Raw genomic sequence first — 22,966 nt, 5'->3', positions numbered from 1 at the left:
AGGGTCAGATCAAAGGAGAACACAAAGAATGGTCAGGTCACAAGCCGAGTCAGATTCCAGGAGAGTCAGAACAGAGTTATAGCAACACAAAGACACAAGACACAAGTGCAAAGAGCATGTGCGGACCACAGGCTTATATGTCATCAGCCACACCCCTCTGGGGGATGGACCTCAGAGACCTGAAGGCATAAAAGATTCCCACCATGCTCTGCAGAAATCCAAGATGGATGCCAGCACATGGAGTAACATAACCTCTGGGAAAAGGTAGGACCTTGACAGGGAATATCCGATTGCCTCTCCGGGGATCAGGAATGAATCTTTTCCTCTGCAGGAGCAAATTGGATCATTCTTTGCTTGGCTTTTGCCTTCCTCTGGATCAACCGTGAGTATAGGATTATAACTTTTTTTTTTTTATGGTTGAACTGGATGGACTTTTGTCTTTTTTCAGCCAGACTAACTATGTAACTATTATAAACACTCCACAGCGCCAAATAAATTATAAATAAAATAAAATTTCTCTAAATAATTTTTTTTTTCTAAATTTTATTTAGAGAAATTTAATTTTATTTATAATTTATTTGCGCTGTGGAGTGTTTATAATTTTATTGGATTGATTTTTAGAACAGCAGCATTTACATTTCCTAAGTTTATATATAGTTTTTTTCTGTGGCGCAAGTTTATATTTATTTTGTTTTAACTATGTAACTATGACAAAGGATTCCCAAAGCACCATGAAGTAGCTAACAAAAATACTGCGGATAAGATTTGTTTGGTAAAACATGCCTTCTGATAAGCGAGCGACTGTAATGACTTGTTGAGTGACCAGGCTTGTGTTTATCAGAGCTCCTAAGGACAGATAGTGAGGGGAAAGTGAGGAACACAGCAATAATAACTCTCTTTTGTTTGGCAGCGTAGGCTGGAGCCCCTAACAGATATTTATTGCTATCTTTCTTCTTGGAGATTTTCCCTCATTTTCTGCATGGCAGCATCATCACCAGGACAGGATTTGAGGGGAAATCTCCCCACCGAAGCCTCAGACAGCAACAAAGACTAGATATTTTCTAACCATTCTCTATACAAAAAAAAATGTTTTGGGGTGGAGTTACACTTTAAATCAGGAACTGAAACTCTGCTTTCTCTCCAGGTATGTCCAATCTGGAGGTGGTCACAGCTCTGGAACGGGGCTATCGCATGCCATGCCCAGCGAACTGCCCACGGGAGCTGTACAACATCATGCTGGACTGTTGGCAGCAGGCCCCTGAACAGAGGCCAACCTTCGAATACCTGCAAGGTGTTTTGGAAGATTTCTTTACTGCCACTGAACACCAATACCAGCACCAGCCCTGAGGGGGCGCCAACCCGCACTGCCCTGCCAGCACTTGCAGTGCCAACTTTGTGCTGGAATTAAAGGCCTGCCTTATCTTCACCAAGTTATTAGCATTTCATCTACACCAGTTCATAGCATAAAGAGGAAACAGTTTTGAGCCATTTTATTCAATATTCAAATTTTATTCCTGAATTCTTAATATTTTACACCTGGTTTCCCATTGCTGTGAAGGTTAAAGCAGAACCTTACTGAAGTGACATTGGAGCACAGTGCCTCTGGAAGGTGCTGTCTGTAGATCATTTTTCATACACAATTTTTTTATTTCTTTTACACATGCTCAAAGAGACAGGACCAGAACTGTGAGTAGCAGTGTGCACACTGAAAACTGTGAACTACCACTGTGCACACTGAAAACTGTGAACTACCACTGTGCACACTGAACATTCTGCACCTGTACCGTGTACACTGAAAACTCTGCACCGTATACACTGAAAACTCTGCACCAGCAACGTGCACACTTAAAACTCTGCACCTGCACCGTGTACACTGAAAACTCTGCACCTGCACCGTGCACACTGAAAACTCTGCACCTGCACCGTATACACTGAAAATTCTGCACCTGCACCGTGTACACTGAAAATTCTGCACCTGCACCGTGTACACCGAAAACTCTGCACCTGCACCGTGCACACTGAAAACTCTGCACCTGCACCGTATACACTGAAAACTCTGCACCTGCACCGTGTACACTGAAAATTCTGCACCTGTACCGTGTACACTGAAAACTCTGCACCTGCACCGTGCACACTGAAAACTCTGCACCGTGTACACTGAAAACTCTGCACCTGCACCGTATACACTGAAAATTCTGCACCTGCACCGTGTACACTGAAAACTCTGCACCTGCACCGTATACACTGAAAATTCTGCACCTGCACCGTGTACACTGAAAATTCTGCACCTGCACCGTGTACACCGAAAACTCTGCACCATGCACACTGAAAACTCTGCACCTGCACCGTATACACTGAAAACTCTGCACCTGCACCGTGTACACTGAAAATTCTGCACCTGTACTGTGTACACTGAAAACTCTGCACCTGCACCGTGCACACTGAAAACTCTGCACCGTGTACACTGAAAACTCTGCACCTGCACCGTATACACTGAAAATTCTGCACCTGCACCGTGTACACTGAAAACTCTGCACCTGCACCGTGTACACTGAAAATTCGGCACCTGCACCGTGTACACTGAAAACTCTGCACCTGCACCGTGTACACTGAAAACTCTGCACCTGCACCGTGTACACTGAAAATTTGACACCTGCACCGTGTACACTGAAAACTCTGCACCGTGTACACTGAAAATTCTGCACCTGCACCGTGTGCACTGAAAACTCTGTGCCAGACCGTGCACACTGAATACTCTTCACCAGCACCGTGCACACTGAAAACTCTGCACCTGCACCATGTACCTTGAAAATTGTGCACCACCCCTATGCCTAATCAAAAAACTGTACCAGCACTTTGTGTATTAAAAATTGTACATGGAAAACTCTGCACCTGCATTGTCCGCACTAGAAACTCTGGACCAGCACTGTGCACAGTGGAGCTCTGTACCAGCACTATGTACAGTGGAGCTCTGTACCAGCACTATGTACAGTGAAAGCTGCCCCAGTACTGTATACATGGAAATCTCTGCGCCAGCACTGTGTACATTGAAAACACTGGACCAGCACTTTGCACGCTAAAAACTCTGGGCCAGCACTGTATACACTGAAAATTCTGCACCAGCATTGTGTACACTGAAAACTCTGCATTAGCATTCTGTACTCTAAAACTCTGAATTAGTACTGTGCACACTGAAATCTCTAATGGTCCTGAATTGACAATGGAAGTAACCGTTACAACAAATCTATAAACTATATTAAAGTCCTTCCCCTCCCAAATAAAAAAAAAACACAGCTGAAGCCCTCAACTTTGAAGCAATTGACAGATAGTGATCGAACCGTTTCAAAGTATAGTTGGTGATCTTTTTTTTTTTTTTTGCAGAACCACCCTGCATTGTCTTAAAAGTTTACCAAATGTCAAAACAGAATGCATAAAAACATTTCATGAAAAACCTACAATCCAGTGTTGACGCAGTTGTTATGCGGAAATGTACATTACAGTGCCAGAGACGATAGCCACAGATATAGTGCAGTGGCCAGAGAGTATGTTAACAGTTTGATTAGGCTGCAATGTAAGAGGCATTTTAAATTATGAAATACAAATTAGAGTGTATTATTACAGAGCTGTTGTGTAGACTGCCTTGTGTAAGCGGTTTTACAAGGCCGCAATTAAAGAGGGAGAGATGAGGCAGGTTTTATCATCAAATAAAATTTAGCAGGTATTATTTCTGAGACAAAAGAAATATTGTACAGACTCAGTGCATGCCTTCGTTCAACATCCTGCCCTGTACTGTTGCACACAGTAAGTTTGGAAGGGATCACTGTGGTACCGTATGAATAAAAATTTAAGAAATAGCCGGAAATACTTAAAAACTGTGCGGGAAAACAGAAGTAAAGTCAATTTGCAAATCTATGAGGAAGCCACACTGACTGTGGGTGACAGTACAGGAGAGGATGGTGAATGTAAGTTACTTTGGCTGCGACTGTCACCAGCACCCCCAAAATATTTATGCTACCCATTCTTGGGACATTCATACACCATAGTAAGTTTGCTGACTGGCTGGTAAGTGTGCTGCCAAAGTACATCCTGTTTTAACCACTTAAGGACCACCAGCCTCCAATATACTGTGGATGGAGTGTCCTGTACCTGTACATCGCTGGCTTCTTTCAGGTACAGGGCGCTCGTGCTCCCCACTCCGCTAACTCCGGCTGTGATTGTACACAGCAAGAGTTTGTCAGCAGGTCCCGGCCAATGATTCATTGCCAGGACCTGCTGATCGGCTGTGCCCAATCACAGCCCAGAGCCCTGTGCTGACAATCAACACAGGAGTCTGTACAAAGGGAACAATCTCTTTGTTTCTTCTCCCTGCAAAGCAGGGAGATGGAAGAAGGAGATTTTTAGTAAAAAGCAGCACATAATAGACACACTTATTTTTGTACTGAAGACTTGCATCAGAATTCATTTTGGCCTAGATTTATGAAGAAATTTGATTTTTTTAAATGTTTTATTGGATATGTTTTATAGCAAAAAGTAAAAAATATTGTTTTTAATTTTTTTTAATTTTCAGTCTTTTTTCGTTATGTAATAATAAAAAAAAAGACCACCAAAAGAAAGCTTTATGTATGTGAAAATTTTTTTTCAAATTTTGTATGGCTACAGCGTTGCATGACCATGCAATTACCAATTAAAGTAGCGCAGTGCTAAATAGCAAAAAATGCCCTGGGAAAACCTTTCAGAGCTGAAACGGTTAAAGAGGTTTTATTCATTTCTGAGACACTTTGGAGGTCTTCAGCTGCCGGTGTCACTGCACCTTTAGGCTCCACGCACACGGGACCTTTTAATAACGCCGGTAACGTTTGCCGTGTAAAGTGACGTTAAAAACGCAAGTTTTTCAGCAATTTGTAGCATTTTTGTATTAGTGTTTTACTGTGTTTTTTGGCGTTTGCGTTTTTTAGAGGCTTTTTTGACCAAAAAATTTTTTTTGGTCACAAAAATGTCCAAAAACGCTGGTTTGCCGCGTTTTTCAGCGTTAGAGCATTTTTACAGCTCAAAAATCTCTTCTAGAAACCCACTAGTTTTTGTTTAATTTTTCCAGGCAGAAAACGTTGATTACAGTCTGTGTGTGCACGGACACATAGGATAACATGCTGGGGGGTTTACTGGCTGTAGAAAAAAACGTCAAAAGCCAAAAACAACCGCTGTAAAAAATGTCCCGTGTGCATAAGGACTTAAGGGGGAATTTGCTACCTCCAGACATACCTTCCTTGATTCTATTTATTGCTGTGTATGTTTGAGGGTAGGAGCTCTGTTGAATTAGATTTAGGGGCCACACTGAAGCAGTGTGGCTTCCCGGGGTGGACTGACCATTTGGGAACTCGGGCATTGCCCGAGGGCTCGGGCTTGGTAGGGGGGGCCATGAGATGTCCCTGGTACCTTTCATAGGCTTTTTTGGGTGTGGTTTGAGTGTGGGCGAGGACACAGGGGCCCCATGATCCCCTATTGCCCGAGGGCCCCATGAATTGTCAGTCCACCCCTGGTGGCTTCCACATAGATGCAACTAATATTTTATTTTGAATATAAGGTGATTAAACAGTGCTGACTATTTCTTTCATTTGGATTGATGCACACTGTGACAAACGCGGGCCAGACCACTTTCACCTTCACTAACTTGTGACAAATGACTGCTCAAGCACACACAGCGTTGTCACTGATTCGCAACAATGACACTCTCAGCCTCGCCCAGCGCAAAGATTTCCAGATTGTGAAACCAAACTTTTAAGTCCCAACAGGCTGAGAGCGATTGCCACTGGGTTTAGTTAACCACTTTTTGACTGCCCACCTACCTTCTACTGCGTGGCCACTGTAGGCAAAGCCATGATGCAGCCAAGAATTTGTTGCTTGCATGAACTGAAGGAAGAGAGAGGGGGAAGGCCACTGCAGCTACAGTCAGGTCCATAAATATTGGGACATCGACACAATTCTAACATTTTTGGCTCTATACACCACCACAATGGATTTGAAATGAAACGAACAAGATGTGCTTTAATTGCAGACTGTCAGCTTTAATTTGAGGGTATTTACATCCAAATCAGGTGGACGGTGTAGGAATTACAACAGTTTGCATATGTGCCTCCCACTTGTTAAGGAACCAAAAGTAATGGGACAGAATAATAATCATAAATCAAACGTTCACTTTTTAATACTTGGTTGCAAATCCTTTGCAGTCAATTACAGCCTGAAGTGTGGAACGCATAGACATCACCAGATGCTGGGTTTCATCCCTGGTGATACTCTGCCAGGCCTCTACTGCAACTGTCTTCAGTTCCTGCTTGTTCTTGGGGCATTTTCCCTTCAGTTTTGTCTTCAGCAAGTGAAATGCTCAATCGGATTCAGGTCAGGTGATGGACTTGGCCATTGCATAACATTCCACTTCTTTTCCTTAAAAAACTCTTTGGTTGCTTTTGCAGTCTGCTTTGGGTCATTGTCCATCTGCACTGTGAAGCGTCCAATGAGTTGTGAAGCATTTGGCTGAATATGAGCAGATAATATTCCCGAAACACTTCAGAATTCATCCTGCTGCTTTTGTCAGCAGTGACATCATCAATAAATACAAGAGAACCAGTTCCATTGGCAGCCATACATGCCCACGCCATGACACTACCACCACCATGCTTCACTGATGAGGTGGTATGCTTAGGATCATGAGCAGGTCCTTTCCTTCTCCATACTCTTCTCTTCCCATCACTCTGGTACAAGTTGATGTCGGTCTCATCTGTCCATAGGATGTTGTTCCAGAACTGTGAAGGCTTTTTTACATGTCGTTTGGCAAACTCTAATCTGGCCTTCCTGTTTTTGAGGCTCACCAATGGTTTCCATCTTGTGGTGAACCCTCTGTAGTCACTCTGGTGAAGTCTTCTCTTGATTGGTGACTTTGACACACATACACCTACCTCCTGGAGAGTGTTCTTGATCTGGCCAACTGTTGTGAAGGGTGTTTTCTTCACCAGGGAAAGAATTCTTCGGTCATCCACCACAGTTGTTTTCGTGGTCTTCCGGGTCTTTTGGTGTTGCTGAGCTCACCGGTGCGTTCCTTCTTTTTAAGAATGTTCCAAACAGTTGTTTTGGCCACGCCTAATGTTTTTGCTATCTCTCTGATGGGTTTGTTTTGTTTTTTTCAGCCTAATGATGGCTTGTTTCACTGATAGTGACAGCTCTTTGGATCTCATCTTGAGAGTTGACAGCAACAGATTCCAAATGCTAATAACACACTTGAAATGAACTCTGGACCTTTTATCTGCTCATTGTAATTGGGATAATGAGGGAATAACACACACCTGTCAGGGCAGGGCTGTGGAACGGACAGGTAGGCCTAGTGGCAGGGTAACGCACTGGCTGACGACAACCACCACCAACAGACCGAAGTCCCTCAGGGCGCGGAGTCTAAGTCCCAGGCTGCCCTTCACCAGGGCCCCTGATGGTGGGGATGGACTTGACGCAACCAGGGACCAGGTCGCGGCCCCCGAGACACCCCAGCTGCGGTAATGGCCGCCGCCAATGGCGTGTAGTTGGTGAGAATGACAATAGCGTAGTCAGACAAGCCGGGTCAATAACAACGGGACAAAACAGTACAGAACAGTAGACAGAGAATCACAGGTCACGGGCCGGGTTCAGCAACAGAAGGTCAGATCAAAGGGAAACGCAGAGAATGGTCTTAGTCACAAGCCGAGTCAGAATACCAGAAGAGTCACGAGCGTATACACAGAGCTGTAGCAAGACAAAGACACAAGACACAAGTGCAAAGAGCATGTGCAGATCCCAGGCTTATATGTACTCAGCCACACCCCTCTGGGGGATGGACCTCAGAGACCTGAAGGCATAAAAGATTCCCATCATGCTCAGCAGAAATCCAAGATGGATGCTAGCACATGGAGTAACATAACCTCTGGGAAAAGGTAGGACCTTGACAACACCTGGCCGTGGAATAGCTGAGAAGCCAATTGTCCCATTACTTTTGGTCCCTTAACAAGTGGGAGGCACATATGGAAACTGTTGTAATTCCTACAACGTTCACCTGATTTGGATGTAAATACCCTCCAATTAAAGCTGACAGTCTGCAGTTAAAGCACATCTTGTTCGTTTCATTTCAAATCCATTGTGGTGGTGTATAGAGCCAAAAATGTTAGAATTGTGTCGATGTCCCAATATTTATGGACCTGACTGTATGTTTCTTCAGACGACAAAATGGCATGGGGGACTTGGGACGCATGACCATTACACACACTATTTCAACTTTTTTATTAGGTCACAATTTTAGAGGGAGAGACTGGGTAGGTTTTATCATGAGTGTATTATTTCATAGGGGGAAAGACCTGGCAACCTACCCTGTAAAAATAATTGCTAAGAGAATTCATGGAAAAAGTCACTTGCGAGTGACAGTCCATGCAATCGCCAAGGGTCAGATACAACTGAATGGATAGATAGATTATTTCATAGACAACAGCTGAACATTTGGTACAAACTTCACAGTCAGCACTGAAGTAGTTGAAGTTGGCCGCGTTTGGAAAATGTAACATTGGGGTGTGCTTATTTCACCAAAAAAGCTACTGTACAGCGCTGAGCACACCCTTTGGCGCTATATAAATACTGTATAATAATAATAATAGTAATATTTTACTGAATCCATGCACAGAATTTAAAACATTTTACTTGGCTGCATTTTTAACAGGAGAGACAACGGGCAACTTTTAATAAAAAAAAAATAAAAAAAATAATCATCAATAGAGTGTATTGTTTCAGAAAGTCACCAAACAAGCTCTGTTATCCTCTTGCCTGCCTGGACTTCGGCCTGGACACCGGCCACTCGTGTGCCTGCTGCTGAATTTCTAAAATAATAGAATATAATAACAGAATAAAAAATAATAGAATAGAAAATAAAAGAATAAAATAGAAATAGAAAATAAAAGAATAGAATAAAATAGAATATAAAATAAAGGAATAGACAAGAAAAGAAAGTAAAAGAATAGAATGTAAAAGAAAAGAAAAGAATACAAAAGAATAGAATAGAAAAAAGGAATAGAACAGAATAGAATAGGGAAAATAGAGTAAAACAACAGAATATAATAGAAATTAAAATTATAGAACAAAAAGAATAGAGTAAAACAGAGCAGAATAGAAAATAAAAGAATAGAATAGAACACAATAAAAAAAAAATAGAATAGATACGGCAATTTTGTGAAATTCGAATTTCTAAAATAATTTTATATATTAACAGAATAGAACAAGAATAGAAAAAAAAGAATAGAAAATAAAAGAATACAACAAAATAGAATAGAAAATAAAAGAATAGACAAGGAAAGAAAAGAAAGTAAAAGAATATTATATAAAAGAAAAGAATAGAATACAAAAGAATAGAATAGAAAATGGAATAGAACAGAATAGAATAGGGAAAATAGAGTAAAACAACAGAATAGAATAAAAAATAAAATTATAGAACAAAAAGAATAGAGTAAAACAGAGCAGAATAGAAAATAAAAGAATAGAATAGAAATGAATAAAAAAATAGAATAGATACGTCCATTTTCCAAAATTTGAATTTCTAAAATAATTTTATATAATAACAGAATAGAACAAGAATAGAAAAAAAAGAATAGAAAATAAAAGAATAGAACAAAATAGAATAGAAAATAAAAGAATAGACAAGGAAAGAAAAGAAAGTAAAATAATATTATATAAAAGAAAAGAATAGAATACAAAAGAATAGAATAGAAAAAGGAATAGAACAGAATTGAATAGGGAAAATAGAGTAAAACAACAGAATAGAATAGAAAATAAAATATTAGAATGAAAAGAATAGGGTAAAACAGTGCAGAATAGAAAATAAAAAAATAGAATAGAAACGAATAAAAAAAATAGAACAGATACGGCCATTTTCCAAAATTCAAGTTTCTAAGATAATTTTATATAATAACAGAATAGAACAAGAATAGAAAAAATAGAATAGAAAAAAAAAAAGAATAGACAATGAAAGAAAAGAAAGTAAACGAATATTATATAAAAGAAAAGTATAGAATACAAAAGAATAGAATATAAAAAGGAATAGAACAGAATAGAACAGGGAAAATAGAGTAAAACAACAGAATAGAATAGAAAATAAAATAATAGAATAAAAAGAATAGGGTAAAACAAGCATAATAGAAAATAAAAGAATAGAATAGAAACAAATAAAAAAAATAGAATAGATACGTCCATTTTCAAAAATTCAAATTTCTAAGATAATTTTATATAATAACAGAATAGAACAAGAATAGAAAAAAAAGAATAGAAAATAAAAGAATAGAACAAAATAGAATAGAAAATAAAAGAATAGACAAGGAAAGAAAAGAAAGTAAAAGAATATTATATAAAAGAAAAGAATAGAATACAAAAGAATAGAATAGAAAAAAGGAATAGAACAGAATAGAATAGGGAAAATAGAGTAAAACAACAGAATAGAATAGAAAATAAAATAAAATTATAGAACAAAAAGAATAGAGTAAAACAGAGCAGAATAGAAAATAAAAGAATAGAATAGAACACAATAACAAAAATAGAATAGATACGGCCATTTTCCGAAATTCGAATTTCTAAAATAATTTTATATATTAACAGAATAGAACAAGAATAGAAAAAATAGAATAGAAAATAAAAGAATAGAATAGAACACAATAACAAAAATAGAATAGATATGGCCATTTTCCGAAATTCGAATTTCTAAAATAATTTTATATAATAACAGAATAGAAAAAGAATAGAAAAAATAGAATAGAAAAAAAAGAATAGACAAGGAAAGAAAAGAAAGTAAAAGAATATTATATAAAAGAAAAGAACAGAATACAAAAGAATAGAATATAAAAAGGAATACAACAGAATAGAATAAGGAAAATAGAGTAAAACAACAGAATAGAATAGAAAATAAAATAAAATAATAGAATAAAAAGAATAGGGTAAAACAGAGCAGAATAGAAAATAAAAGAATAGAATAGAAACAAATTAAAAAAATAGAATAGATACGTCCATTTTCCAAAATTAAAATTTCTAAGATAATTTTATATAATAACAGTATAGAACAAGAATAGAAAAAATAGAATAGAAAATAAAAGAATAGAATAAAATAGAATAGAAAATAAAGGATTAGACAAGAAAAGAAAGAATGGAAAATAAAAGAATCGAATAGAAAAGAATAGAATAGTAAAAAATAGAACAAAATAGAAAGAATATAACCGTCTTCTGAAATGCGAATTTAGAATAGAACCAGCTATTCTTCTCCATGAATTTGGATCGATTTGATATTTTCGATTCTAATTCTATTTGAATACTTCGAATCCATTGGAAAAATATGAATCCGGTCCAAACGAATAAATGAAACGAATTTCGTTACGAATGCAAAAAAACAAATTTAGTAACTTAATGAATCAAACCAAAGGAAACAAAACAAATGTTTTCGTTCTGCACATGTCTAATCCAGAATCATGGCTGCAGTGAAGTACTACTTTTGGTTTTATGCAAAGCTGGCAACATTTCTCAAATGGAAGAAGGGATAGGAGAAAATGGAGTTGCTCTTTCCATTACACCGGCCATGGCAACCTATGTGATGGTGATACGAGACTCTTTGTAAAAGGTGGCAGTGGCCTGTAATACAGTTCCAATGCGGTTGTGGCTTCCACAATGGGATTGGTGACAGTGTTGAGGAACGAACATCAATATTAGGCCTAGTAACAACGAGGAGGGGGACATGTTATAGCTTTAACTCGGCCTAGTAACAATGGCAAGGAACTGGCAGCCATGTCCTGGACTCGGCCTAGGAGATGGAGGCCATATTATAACCTTGATACCTGGCCTAGTAATCTGGCACCCATGTTTTGGTCTCAATGCCCAGCCTAGCAACAATATTAAGGAACTGGAGGCCATATTAAAGCCTCAATCATTGGTCTAGTGAGCATGGGGAGCATGAGGCATGTTATGGCCTCATTAACCAACCTAGTGTCAAAGCTGGGGAACTAGAAGCCATGTTATAGCTTTAATAGCCAGTCTAGTAACACTGCTGAGAAACTGGAAGCCCTATTATGGCCCTAATAATTGGCCTAGTGTCAATGTTGAGGACCTGATGGCAATGCTATGGCCTCACCTGACTGTAGTAACTGGCAGTTTGATTATGACCTCAATACTTGGCCTTGTGATAATGTTAGGAAACATACGCCAATGTCATGGACTAAAAACCTGGTGTGGTGACAATGTTGGGGAATTTGGGCCATTCTGTAGCCTCAACACCTGGCCTTAGTGGCAAGTGGTGAGGAACTAATGGTCATGTATTGGTCTTAATACTTGGCTTACTGAAAATATTAATAAACCTATGGCAATGTTATGGCCTCAATACTCGGCCTAGTGACCATGGCAAGGAACTCGCAACCATGTTATGGCCTCAATACTTGGCCTAGTGACAATGGCAAGGAACTCGCAACCATGTTAGGGCCTCAATACTTGGCCTAGTGATCATGGCAAGGAACCCGCAACCATGTTATGGCCTCAATACTTGGCCTAGTGACCATGGCAAGGAACCCGCAACAATGTTATGGCCTCAATACTTGGCCTAGTGACCATGGCAAGGAACCCGCAACCATGTTATGGCCTCAATACTTGGCCTAGTGACCATGGCAAGGAACTCGCAACCATGTTATGGCCTCAATACTTGGCCTAGTGACCATGGCAAGGAACTCGCAACCATGTTATGGCCTCAATACTTGGCCTAGTGACCATGGCAAGGAACTCCCAACCACGTTACGGCCTCAATACTTGGCCTAGTGACAATGGCAAGGAACTCGCAACCATGTTATGGCCTCAATACTTGGCCTAGTGACAACTTTAAGAAACCGACGGTGTTGTTATGGTCCAAAAACCTGGCCTAGTGACAGTGTTGGCGAACTGGTGGTCTTAATACTTAGCCTAGAGATGATGTTAAGGAACTTACAGAAATGTTATGGCCTCAATACCTTGCCTGGTAAAAAGGATGATCAACTGGCAGCCATGTTTGGCCTCAACACCTGGCCTAGCAACAACATTAAGGAACTGGAGGCCATACTACAACCTCAATACCTGGCCTAGTAACGATGCTGAGGAACCGTAAGTCATGCTGTAACCTCAATAAGCAGCCTAGCGTCAATGGAAAGTAGAAGCCATGTTGTGGCCTTAATACCTGGCCTAGTAACATTGTTGAGGAGCAGGAAGCCCTACTAGTGGCAACGGTGAGGAAATGGTGGCCATGGTTTAGTCTTAGTACTTGGCCTAGTGACAATGTTAAGGAACATACTGAAATATTCTGTCCCAAAAACATGGTATGGGGCATTGACATATATTATATTATATGGGGGAATGAGAGGTATGAGGCACTGACGCATTATATGGGGTAATGAGAGGTATGAGACACTGACATTATATGGGGTAATGAGAGGTATAAGGCACTGACATGTATTATATGGGGTAATGAGAGGTATGAGGCACTGACGCATTATATGGGGTAATGAGAGGTATGAGGCACTGACATTATATGAGGTAATGAGAGGTATGAGGCACTGACATTATATGGGGTAATGAGAGGTATTTGGCACTGACATTATATGGGGTAATGAGAGGTATGAGGCACTGACATTATATGGGGTAATGAGAGGTATGCGGCACTGACATTATATGGGGTAATGAGAGGTATTTGGCACTGACATTATATGGGGTAATGAGAGGTATGCGGCACTGACATTATATGGGGTAATGAGAGGTATGAGGCACTGACATTATATGGGGTAATGAGAGGTATGAGGCACTGACATTATATGAGGTAATGAGAGGTATGAGGCACTGACATTATATGGGTAATGAGAGGTATTTGGCACTGAGATTATATGGGGTAATGAGAGATATGAGACACTGACATTATATGGGGTAATGAGAGATATGAGACACTGACATTATATGGGGTAATGAGAGGTATGAGGCACTGACATTATATGGGTAATGAGAGGTATTTGGCACTGAGATTATATGGGGTAATGAGAGGTATGAGGCACTGACATTATATAGGGTAATGAGAAGTATGAGGCACTGACATTATATGGGGTAATGAGAGGTATGAGGCACTGACATTATATGGGGTAATGAGAGGTATGAGGCACAGACATGGGGTAATGTGAGGTATTCATTATACAGGGCAATGTTCTATGAGGCACAGACATTTATCATCCAGGATAGTGAGGTGTGAGGCACAGCCAGGCCCGGTCAGTGATGACAGTTCGTGCCTCACACCTCAGTCCTGTCAGAGAAGTGGACACTCCGCCGGTTGCCATGACAATAAACCCGGCTAGGCCCAGGAACGGGTCACTTCCGCTGACGTCACCAGGGACACGTGGATCCAAGATGGCGGCCGCTGCGGTGAGTCCCCGGCTAGGGGAGCTTAGGGGGCCCCGGGCGGGAGAGGGGGGACCCCGGGGGAGTTGGGCAGAGGCGGGGGCCCGGTGAGGGCAACGTGGTGAGGGGGAGGAGGGGGGCTCCGGACGGAACCGGAAGTCGGTGTCAAGGGGGCTGACATCCCGGAAGTGCAGAACCATAACAGCCCTTTCTGTGTGGAGGGGATGAGGGCCCCTGAGAGCACGGGGGGCCCCCTGGTACCGACTGTGGGGAATACAAGGGAGGAAAAGATGCCTCATTGCCTCACCTTCCTGCTCAGGGTGGAGGTGGGGCCCTACACAGGACTGGGGGCCCCTGACCATACTATAACAGCAACAGGAGAGCTCCTCCCACTTCACCCAGTGTATGGGGTCCCTGACAGCATGAGGGCCCCGATCCCTGGCCATATACACACGGGATGACAGTAATGGGACCCCAGCCATAGATACACACAGGGCCTTCAATGGATACAGTGTATGGGGCCCCAGCCATGTACATACAGGAGCAGCAGTGGATCCCTGACAGTATCGGGGCCCCAGCCTTATACATTCACAGGGGTCTCTAGTGGATCTATTTATGGGGCCCCTGACAGTATTGGGGCCCCAGCCTTATACATACACAGGGGGCTCTAGTGGATCTATTTATGGGGCCCCTGACAGTATCGGGGCCCCAGCCTTATACATACACAGGGCTCTAGTTGATCTACTTATGGGGCTCCTGACAGTATCGGGGCCCCAGCCTTATACATACACAGGGGGCTCTAGTGGATGGGACTGGGCCTGAAGTCTGTAGATCTCTGCGGGTTTTCTGCCTTCGTTCACCAGAAACGTCCTCCCCACACGCTGTCCCATGCACACACTAACACTGCTGTCTGCCATCTTGATTACCGGTCTCTGGACAGACCCGCGACATGTGCGCCGCCTATCAGTAATAGGACACGCCCCTCACTACTGCGTGTAGTACCGCCACTCCGGCATCCATTTTTATACCTGGAAAAGGAAAAGACTCGGGTTGACTTGAACGCCCTCATAGTAAGCGATCTACTACGGAGTCAGAGGTGTAAGGTAGAATAGATACAGTGCGTTCATAAAGTATTCACACCCCCTTCACTTTTTTCAATGTTATGTTGCAGCCTGATGCTACAGTTTTAAATTCATTTTTTTTTCTCATTAACCCCTCCCCCTCTAGAGGATTCCCCCCCCCCCCCCCCCCTCCTGATCAGGCCATTTTTTTGCATTACGGCGCTGCGTTATTTTAACTGAATTGCGCGGTCATGCAATGCTGCACCCAAATGAAATGTACAATCCCCCCAGCAACACAGATCTGTGCCTTGCATTAATCCTGTCTCAGAGCTCTGCAGGCAGTTACTTTGGCCTCGTGGCTTTTGCTCTGATACAGTATGCATTATCAGCTGTGAGGCCTTTCATAGAGAGGTGTGTGCCTTTCCAAATCATTTCCGATCAATTGAACCCCTCATCCTCCAGAGGATTTACCCCCCCCCCCCCCCTCCTAACCAGGCAAATTTTTTTTTTGCGTTACAGCGCTGCGTTAGTTTAACTGACAATTGCGCGGTCGTGCAGCGTTGCACCCAAATGAAATTTACGTCCCTTTTTTCCCCACAAATTGAGCTTTTTTTCTTTTGGTGGTATTTGATCGCCTGTGCGGTTTTTATTTTTTTGTACTATAAAAAAAAAAGTTTGAGAAAACAAATATTTTTGACTTTTTGTCATTAAACATCCAATAAAAAAAAATCTAATTTCATATAAATATAGGCCAAAACATTAACGTTTTAGCGTTTACAAATGGTGGTATATATACTGTGTTTTTTTTTGTTTTTGTTTTTACTAGTAATGGTGGCGATCAGCGACTTATAGCGGGATTGCAGAAAACTTGGTGTCACTGACATCCCCAGTAACACCAATACAGTGATCGGTGCTAATAAAAAGCACTGACACTGTACTAATGGCACTGGGCAGGAAGGGGTTAACAATGAGGGGCAATCAAAGGGTTAACTGTGTGCTGGGGAGTTTTTTTTTTTTTACTAAGGGGCGGGATGTGTGCAATTCACTCTAATCGCACTGCTCTGGATGGCTGTACTGTGCATAGCCATCCAGAGCAGTGTGCCTGAGCTGACAGGGAGGAGGGCTGTTAGGCTACGTTCACACTAGCGTTGTGTGCAGGTGGCAGAGAGGCGTTTGGGAAGCATTTTTACCGCTTCCCAAACGCCTCTGCCAATCTTGCACATTACAGCACATGGTGCTGTTCTAACGGGAGCGTTTGTGTTGCGTCGCGGCAAAACGGACGCCTCTGGTCGAGTCAGGAGGCGTTGAAGCCTCCTATTGTCATCTATGGTGCCGCTCCGCAAATGCACAGCCGCCGTGTGCGGTTGCGACGCGGTTGTGGGGCGTTTGCGGAGCGGTAACACCACGCGTTTGTGGGGTGGTATTAACGCTCGGCAAACGCCTAGCAACCGCCGCTAAACCGCGCATGTGGCGTTTGCGAAGCGTTTGCCGAGCAATAAAAAACGCTCCGCAAGCGCCGGACCAACGCTTGCCAAACGCTATAGGGGCGTTTGGCAAGCGTTGGTAAAACAGCCAAGTGTGAACGAGCCCAAAGTAAACAAAGCAGTCGTCCTCCCCGGTGATCGTCGGAAATCACTGGGCGCCGGTGAGTAATTACCAGCCGCGACCCGGTGATTGGCAGCTGCAGCTACGAATGGCGGCGCAGGTAGGGCTCGTGCGCCCCCTACTTGGGAATGCTTTTTTGGTTCTAGAGACTTCAATGGAGGTGCTGCAGAAAAGCATGTAGTGCGTTTCTGAGACGTTTTGCGTTTTAATCTGCCCAGCAATAAGTTGGAAAAAAACGCAAAACTCATCAAAAACGCATGTGCAAAACGCACCGCAATAAACACTGCAGACACAGATCAAAGGCAAACTGCATAGGTGTGAACCCAGCCTCAGATGTTTCTACACCTTGATTGGAATCCACCTGCGTTCTATTCATTTCAATAGACATGATTTGGAAAGGCAGACACCTAGGCCCCTTTAACCCCAGGTTCACATCTGTGCGGGTGGTGCCGCTGTGGATCCGCAGGAAAATCTGTGCAGCCGCACCACCCGCACAGAGAATTGCAGACCCGCGGGCGGGTGTCATTAGTTCTAATGGCACTCCGCCCGCACTGGAAAACGCAACCGTACTGGGAACCTCGGCTGCTTTTTCCAAAGAAGTGCCGGGACATCTTCCCCTGCGTGTCCCGGGAGTCCATTCAAATGAATGGGCTCTTGTGGCCAAGCAAAACGTGGCCTGCACGGCCGCATAGATGTGAACCGGGGGTCACACAAGGCGGACCCATCAGTGGATCCACTTACTCACTGGGGGGGGTCTGTCTGCTGATCCCCGCTGAATAAGTGGATGACCGGTCCGTGTCCGCTCCGCTTATGCAGAGCAGACACAGCCCACTGTCCTCTATGGGCAGTCGGATGGAGACAGACCACCTGTCCGTTTCCATCTGACTGCCATCTGAGCCAACAGGTGGAAGGGGAATGGATTGGATGGCAGTGGGTGTGAATGAACACATGACCGTTTACACCCGCTGCTCCATAGAGGTTCCGTTGTTGTCCGCCTGAAAAACGAGCAGGTGGATCCAATCAGAACGTGGCCTAAAAGGCCTCACAGCTGGCAGTGCATACTGTATCAGAGGGCATACAATCAAGGTCCCTAACCCTCAAGGGGTGTACAATCTAAGGTCCCTAACCCTCAAGGGGCGTACAATCTAAGGTCCCTAACCCTCAAGGGGCGTGCAATCTAAGGTCCCTAACCCTCAAGGGGCGTACAATCTAAGGTCCCTAACCCTCAAGGGACGTACAATCTAAGGTCCCTAACCCTCAAGGGGCGTACAATCTACGGTCCCCTAACCCTCAAGGGGCGTACAATCTAAGGTCCCTAACCCTCAAGGGGCGTACAATCTAAGGTCCCTAACCCTCAAGGGGCGTACAATCTAAGGTCCCTAACCCTCAAGGGGGGTACAATCTAAGGTCCCTAACCTTCAAGGGGCGTACAATCTAAGGTCTCTAACCCTCAAGGGGCGTACAATCTAAGGTCCCTAACCCTCAAGGGGCGTACAATCTAAGGTCCCTAACCCTCAAGGGGCGTACAATCTAAGGTCCCTAACCCTCAAGGGGCGTACAATCTAAGGTCTCTAACCCTCAAGGGGCGTACAATCTAAGGTCCCTAACCCTCAAGGGGCGTACAATCTAAGGTCCCTAACCCTCAAGGGGCGTACAATCTAAGGTCCCTAACCCTCAAGCGGCGTACAATCTAAGGTCCCTAACCCTCAAGGGGGGTACAATCTAAGGTCCCCTAACCCTCAAGGGGCGTACAATCTAAGGTCCCCTAACCTTCAAGGGGCGTACAATCTAAGGTCCCCTAACCTTCAAGGGGCGTACAATCTAAGGTCCCTAACCCTCAAGGGGCGTACAATCTAAGGTCCCTAACCCTCAAGGGACGTACAGTCTAAGGTCCCTAACCCTCAAGGGGTGTACAATGTAAGGTCCCTAACCCTCAAGGGGTGTACAATCTAAGGTCTCTAACCCTCAAGGGGTGTACAATCTAAGGTCCCTAACCCTCAAGGGGCGTACAATCTAAGGTCCCTAACCCTCAAGGGGCGTCCAATCTAAGGTCCCTAACCCTCAAGGGGCGTCCAATCTAAGGTCCCCTAATTCTCAAAAGACGTACAATCTAAGGTCTCTAACCCTCAAGGGGGGTACAATCTAAGGTCCCTAACCCTCAAGGGGCGTACAATCTAAGGTCCCTAACCCTCAAGGGGCGTACAATCTAAGGTCCCTAACCCTCAAGGGGCGTACAATCTAAGGTCCCTAACCCTCAAGGGGCGTACAATCTAAGGTCCCTAACCCTCAAGGGGCGTACAATCTAAGGTCCCCTAATTCTCAAGAGATGTACAATCTAAGGTCCCTAACCCTCAAGGGGCGTACAATCTAAGGTCCCTAACCCTCAAGGGGCGTACAATCTAAGGTCCCTAACCCTCAAGGGGCGTACAATCTTAGTTCCCTAACCCTCAAGGGGCGTACAATCTAAGGTCCCTAACCCTCAAGGGGTGTACAATCTAAGGTCCCTAACCCTCAAGGGGGTGTACAATCTAAGGTCCCTAACTCACATTCATACATACACATACCAGGGACAATTTAGACAGGAGCCAATTCACCTACCAGCATGTCTTTGGAGTGTGGGAGGAAACCAGAGTACCTGGAGGAAACCCACACAGGCACAGGGAGAACATGCAAACTCCAGGCAGGTGATGCCATGGTTGGAATTTGAACCAACATCCCGAGTACTGCCAGGCAGAAGTGCTAACCGTTTAGCCACTGTGCTGCCCTGTGTTGATGCGTATCGCAGTCTGTGTGCTGTTCATTGAAGGATCAGTGGAAAAATAAAGTAGTAAGATCCTTGAAGGATGGGAGAAGATTTCCACCGCTCCTTCAGTGCATCAGAAAACGGGGCATGACTTACATTTTTTCAAAACTATTTCCCGTACACCAGAGGAATGTTGTCAAAAATCTGAGTTGGGTGGAGAGTGAAAGTGTCGGTGAAGCTGCGATGGAGCTGATGATCAGGTCAGAACACAGAGGAAGTTTTTCTGTTTTTGTCGTCTTGGTTCCGTGGGTTGGCACAGTTGTATCACCTCCTCTCCTGGACGGAAATGGATTTCTCAGCACACTGTGAGCTCCTCACAATGTGCCTTAGAAACTGCAGAAAGTCAGATGGAGCCCCCGCCTCATATCCTGGCTTGAGGGCCTCTAGCATTAACTAGCCCTTTCCTCCCTGAATAAAAGGATGTAAATGTCATTTAGGTGCAGCGTTGCATGACCGCGCAATTGTCAGTTAAAGTAACGCAGCGCTTTATCACAAAAAAGGGCCGGGTCAGGAAGGGGGGTAAATCCTCTGGAGGATGAGGGGTTAAATTGATTGGACATGATTTGGAAACGCACACCCCTCTCTATGAATCGCCTCACAGCTGACAATGCATACTGTATCAGAGCAAAAGCCATGAGGTCAAAGCAACTGCCTGCAGAGCTCAGAGACAGGATTATTGCAAGGCACAGATCTGTGTTGATGGGGGGATGAGAGGGAGGGAGAGAAAGAGGAGGGAGAGAGGGGGGAGGGAGAGGGAAAGAGGAGGGAGGGGGGGGGGGAGAGGGAAAGAGAAGGGGGGGAAGAGAAGGGAGAGAGGGAGGGAGAGAGAAAGAGAAGGGGGGGGTGGAGGGAGAGAGAAAGAGGAGGGAGGGAGGGAGAGAGAAAGGGAGGAGAGAGGGGGGGAGTAAAAGAGAGAAGGAAGGGAGAGAGAAAGAGAAGGGAGAGGGTTCTGGACGTCCGAACACAGTGATTACACAGTGACAATAATCGCATGTAAATATCTGACATTCTGGTTGTACCCATGTCGTAATCGCATGTAATAATCTGACATTCTGGTTGTACCCATGTCGTAATCGCATGTCATAATCTGACATTCTGGTTGTACCCATGTCGTAATCGCATGTAAATATCTGACATTCTGGTTGCACCCATGTCGTAATCGCATGTAATAATCTGACATTCTGGTTGTACCCATGTCGTAATCGCATGTAAATATCTGACATTCTGGTTGTACCCATGTCGTAATCGCATGTAAAAATCTGACATTCTGGTTGTACCCATGTCATAGAACAATCAACTTGGGTACAATCGGTTTTCCCATATACGGTTTGCATCTCGTCTGGTCCCTGCTGAAGTGGCTGAGATTCAAACCATCTGTGGCCGACTGTGATTGGCCATAGTATGTATGTGAGATTGTAGGGTAGATGAGATTGTACGCTCCTTGAGGGCAGGGGCTGATGTGAGTGTACAATATGTAAAGTGCTGTGTAAATGGTCAGATCTATATAAATGTTTGTAATACAATTACGATTTAAAATAATATCTTTCACTTCCATATCGGGGGTTTTGGCTTCTGTTGACGAGGTCTGTAGAGTCTCCATGTCTTTAGGGGGTTTTGGCCACATGACAATGACGAGGCTTTTTTCTGTACACCGTACACACTTTACAGCAGGGGTCTCCAAACGATGGCCCACCAGCTGTTGAAGTACTACAAGTCCCATCATGCCTCTGGGTGTCTTGCCTGTGGATGTCGGAGTCTTGCAAGGCCTCATGGGACTTGCAGTTCCTCAACACCTGGAGGGCCATAGTTTGGACACCCCTGCTTTAGAGCGTACACATGCTGTGTAAATTGTGTTTTGGGGACACGTACTGTCATTTTGTGTGAAGCTGATCATTTGCTTCATCAAATATTCATTGATCTCATTCCGTAGACTTGGGTGTGGCTTCCAGTAAACTGTTTTTCTCACTCCTGGAAGCTCTCACATTTGTAGACAGGTCCTCTTTATGGATGTATAATGCTAATGTTTGTTTTCTGTTAGGTGACGTATGCGTGGCTGCTGATCAGTCTCAGCCTACTTCATGGGACATGTGCCTTCTATGTACCAGGCGTGGCACCCATCAATTTCCGCAAGGATGCCCCTGTGGACATTAAGGTGAGACGCCTTTCATATGGTCCGCCTGTTGTTAAATAATGGCGGCTGCTTGCTGACATGTGTCCTCTCTTTGTTTTCTCTACTAGGCTGTGAAACTGACCAGCTCCCGGACCCAGCTGCCCTACGAATATTACTCCCTGCCTTTCTGTCAGCCAGACAAGATCACATACAAGGCAGAGAATCTGGGTGAGTTTTAACCCGGACATACCAGTGTGGAGGGTATAGGTCAGAGGTTACTAGGGGTTCTGACTGTCAGATAAATAACCACTGACACCAATGATCATCTTAGTTGTCTGTAAAAGGGGGTTCTTCCCAATGACCACAGAATGGAAGGAGTATTCTTCCCCCTGGCAGTTATGCTAATTGGCTCACTGTAGATAGATTAGAAGGGGTTTCCTAAGAGAGGATAGTTATTGCATCTGTGTGCCAAAGGCTTAGAAGGGCACTCGGGGGCGCGTGGCGATCAGTGGTGCCCTGTGTCCCTGGGACACAGCGGATCATAGTAAAGAGCCGATGACGGAGGATCTATCGTGATCAGTCCAATCACAGCTGATTGTATGTAAATAGGAAATGCTGGTTATTGGCAGTAAGAGCCGATAAGCTGCATTCCTCAGAGGGGACATCTACACTGACCATCTGTGTCCTGGTTATCAGTGTAGCCTCGTCAGTGCTGCCTTTCAGTGCCCATAATTGCCACCTGTCAGTGCCCATCAATGCCACATACCAGTGCACATCAATGCCATATATCAGTGCCAGTCAGTGGCACCTAACAGTTCCAATCAGTGCCATATATGAGTGATGCCTTTCAGTGCCCACCAGTGATGCCTGTCAATGCCTATCAGTGCTCATCAGTGCAGCCTGTGAGTGCCCATGCCTGTCAATGCCCATCAGTGCAGCCTGTGAGTGCCCATGCCT

General features: G+C 43.8%; 2 protein-coding genes across 3 annotated transcripts in view; both read left to right on the top strand.

Annotated features, from left to right (window-relative positions):
* The window catches only part of LOC149438138 (tyrosine-protein kinase HCK-like), a 55,821-nt gene extending 51,208 nt beyond the window's left edge, over positions 1–4,613 (top strand). For both annotated transcript variants that reach the window (XM_089660207.1, XM_089660208.1), the window contains exon 12: positions 1,145–4,613. In XM_089660207.1, the coding sequence (XP_089516333.1) occupies positions 1,145–1,347 (203 nt within the window). In that variant the 3' untranslated portion in view covers positions 1,348–4,613. The remainder of the gene's footprint in view (positions 1–1,144) is intronic.
* A 9,792-nt stretch (positions 4,614–14,405) lies between these two features.
* TM9SF4 (transmembrane 9 superfamily member 4) overlaps positions 14,406–22,966 on the top strand; it is a 38,659-nt gene continuing 30,098 nt past the window's right edge. Inside the window, exons 1-3 of the mRNA XM_089660205.1 lie at positions 14,406–14,454; positions 21,938–22,051; positions 22,138–22,237. Coding sequence (XP_089516331.1) covers positions 14,440–14,454; positions 21,938–22,051; positions 22,138–22,237 — 229 coding nt within the window. The 5' untranslated portion in view covers positions 14,406–14,439. The remainder of the gene's footprint in view (positions 14,455–21,937; positions 22,052–22,137; positions 22,238–22,966) is intronic.

This window comes from Staurois parvus, unplaced genomic scaffold (genome assembly GCF_062004578.1).
Source record: "Staurois parvus isolate SC_StPar_1 unplaced genomic scaffold, SC_StPar_1.0 ptg001214l, whole genome shotgun sequence".
Lineage (NCBI taxonomy): Eukaryota > Metazoa > Chordata > Amphibia > Anura > Ranidae > Staurois > Staurois parvus.
The sequence above is the reverse complement of the archived record's forward strand: the minus strand, read 5'-3'. Positions and strand labels throughout refer to the sequence as shown.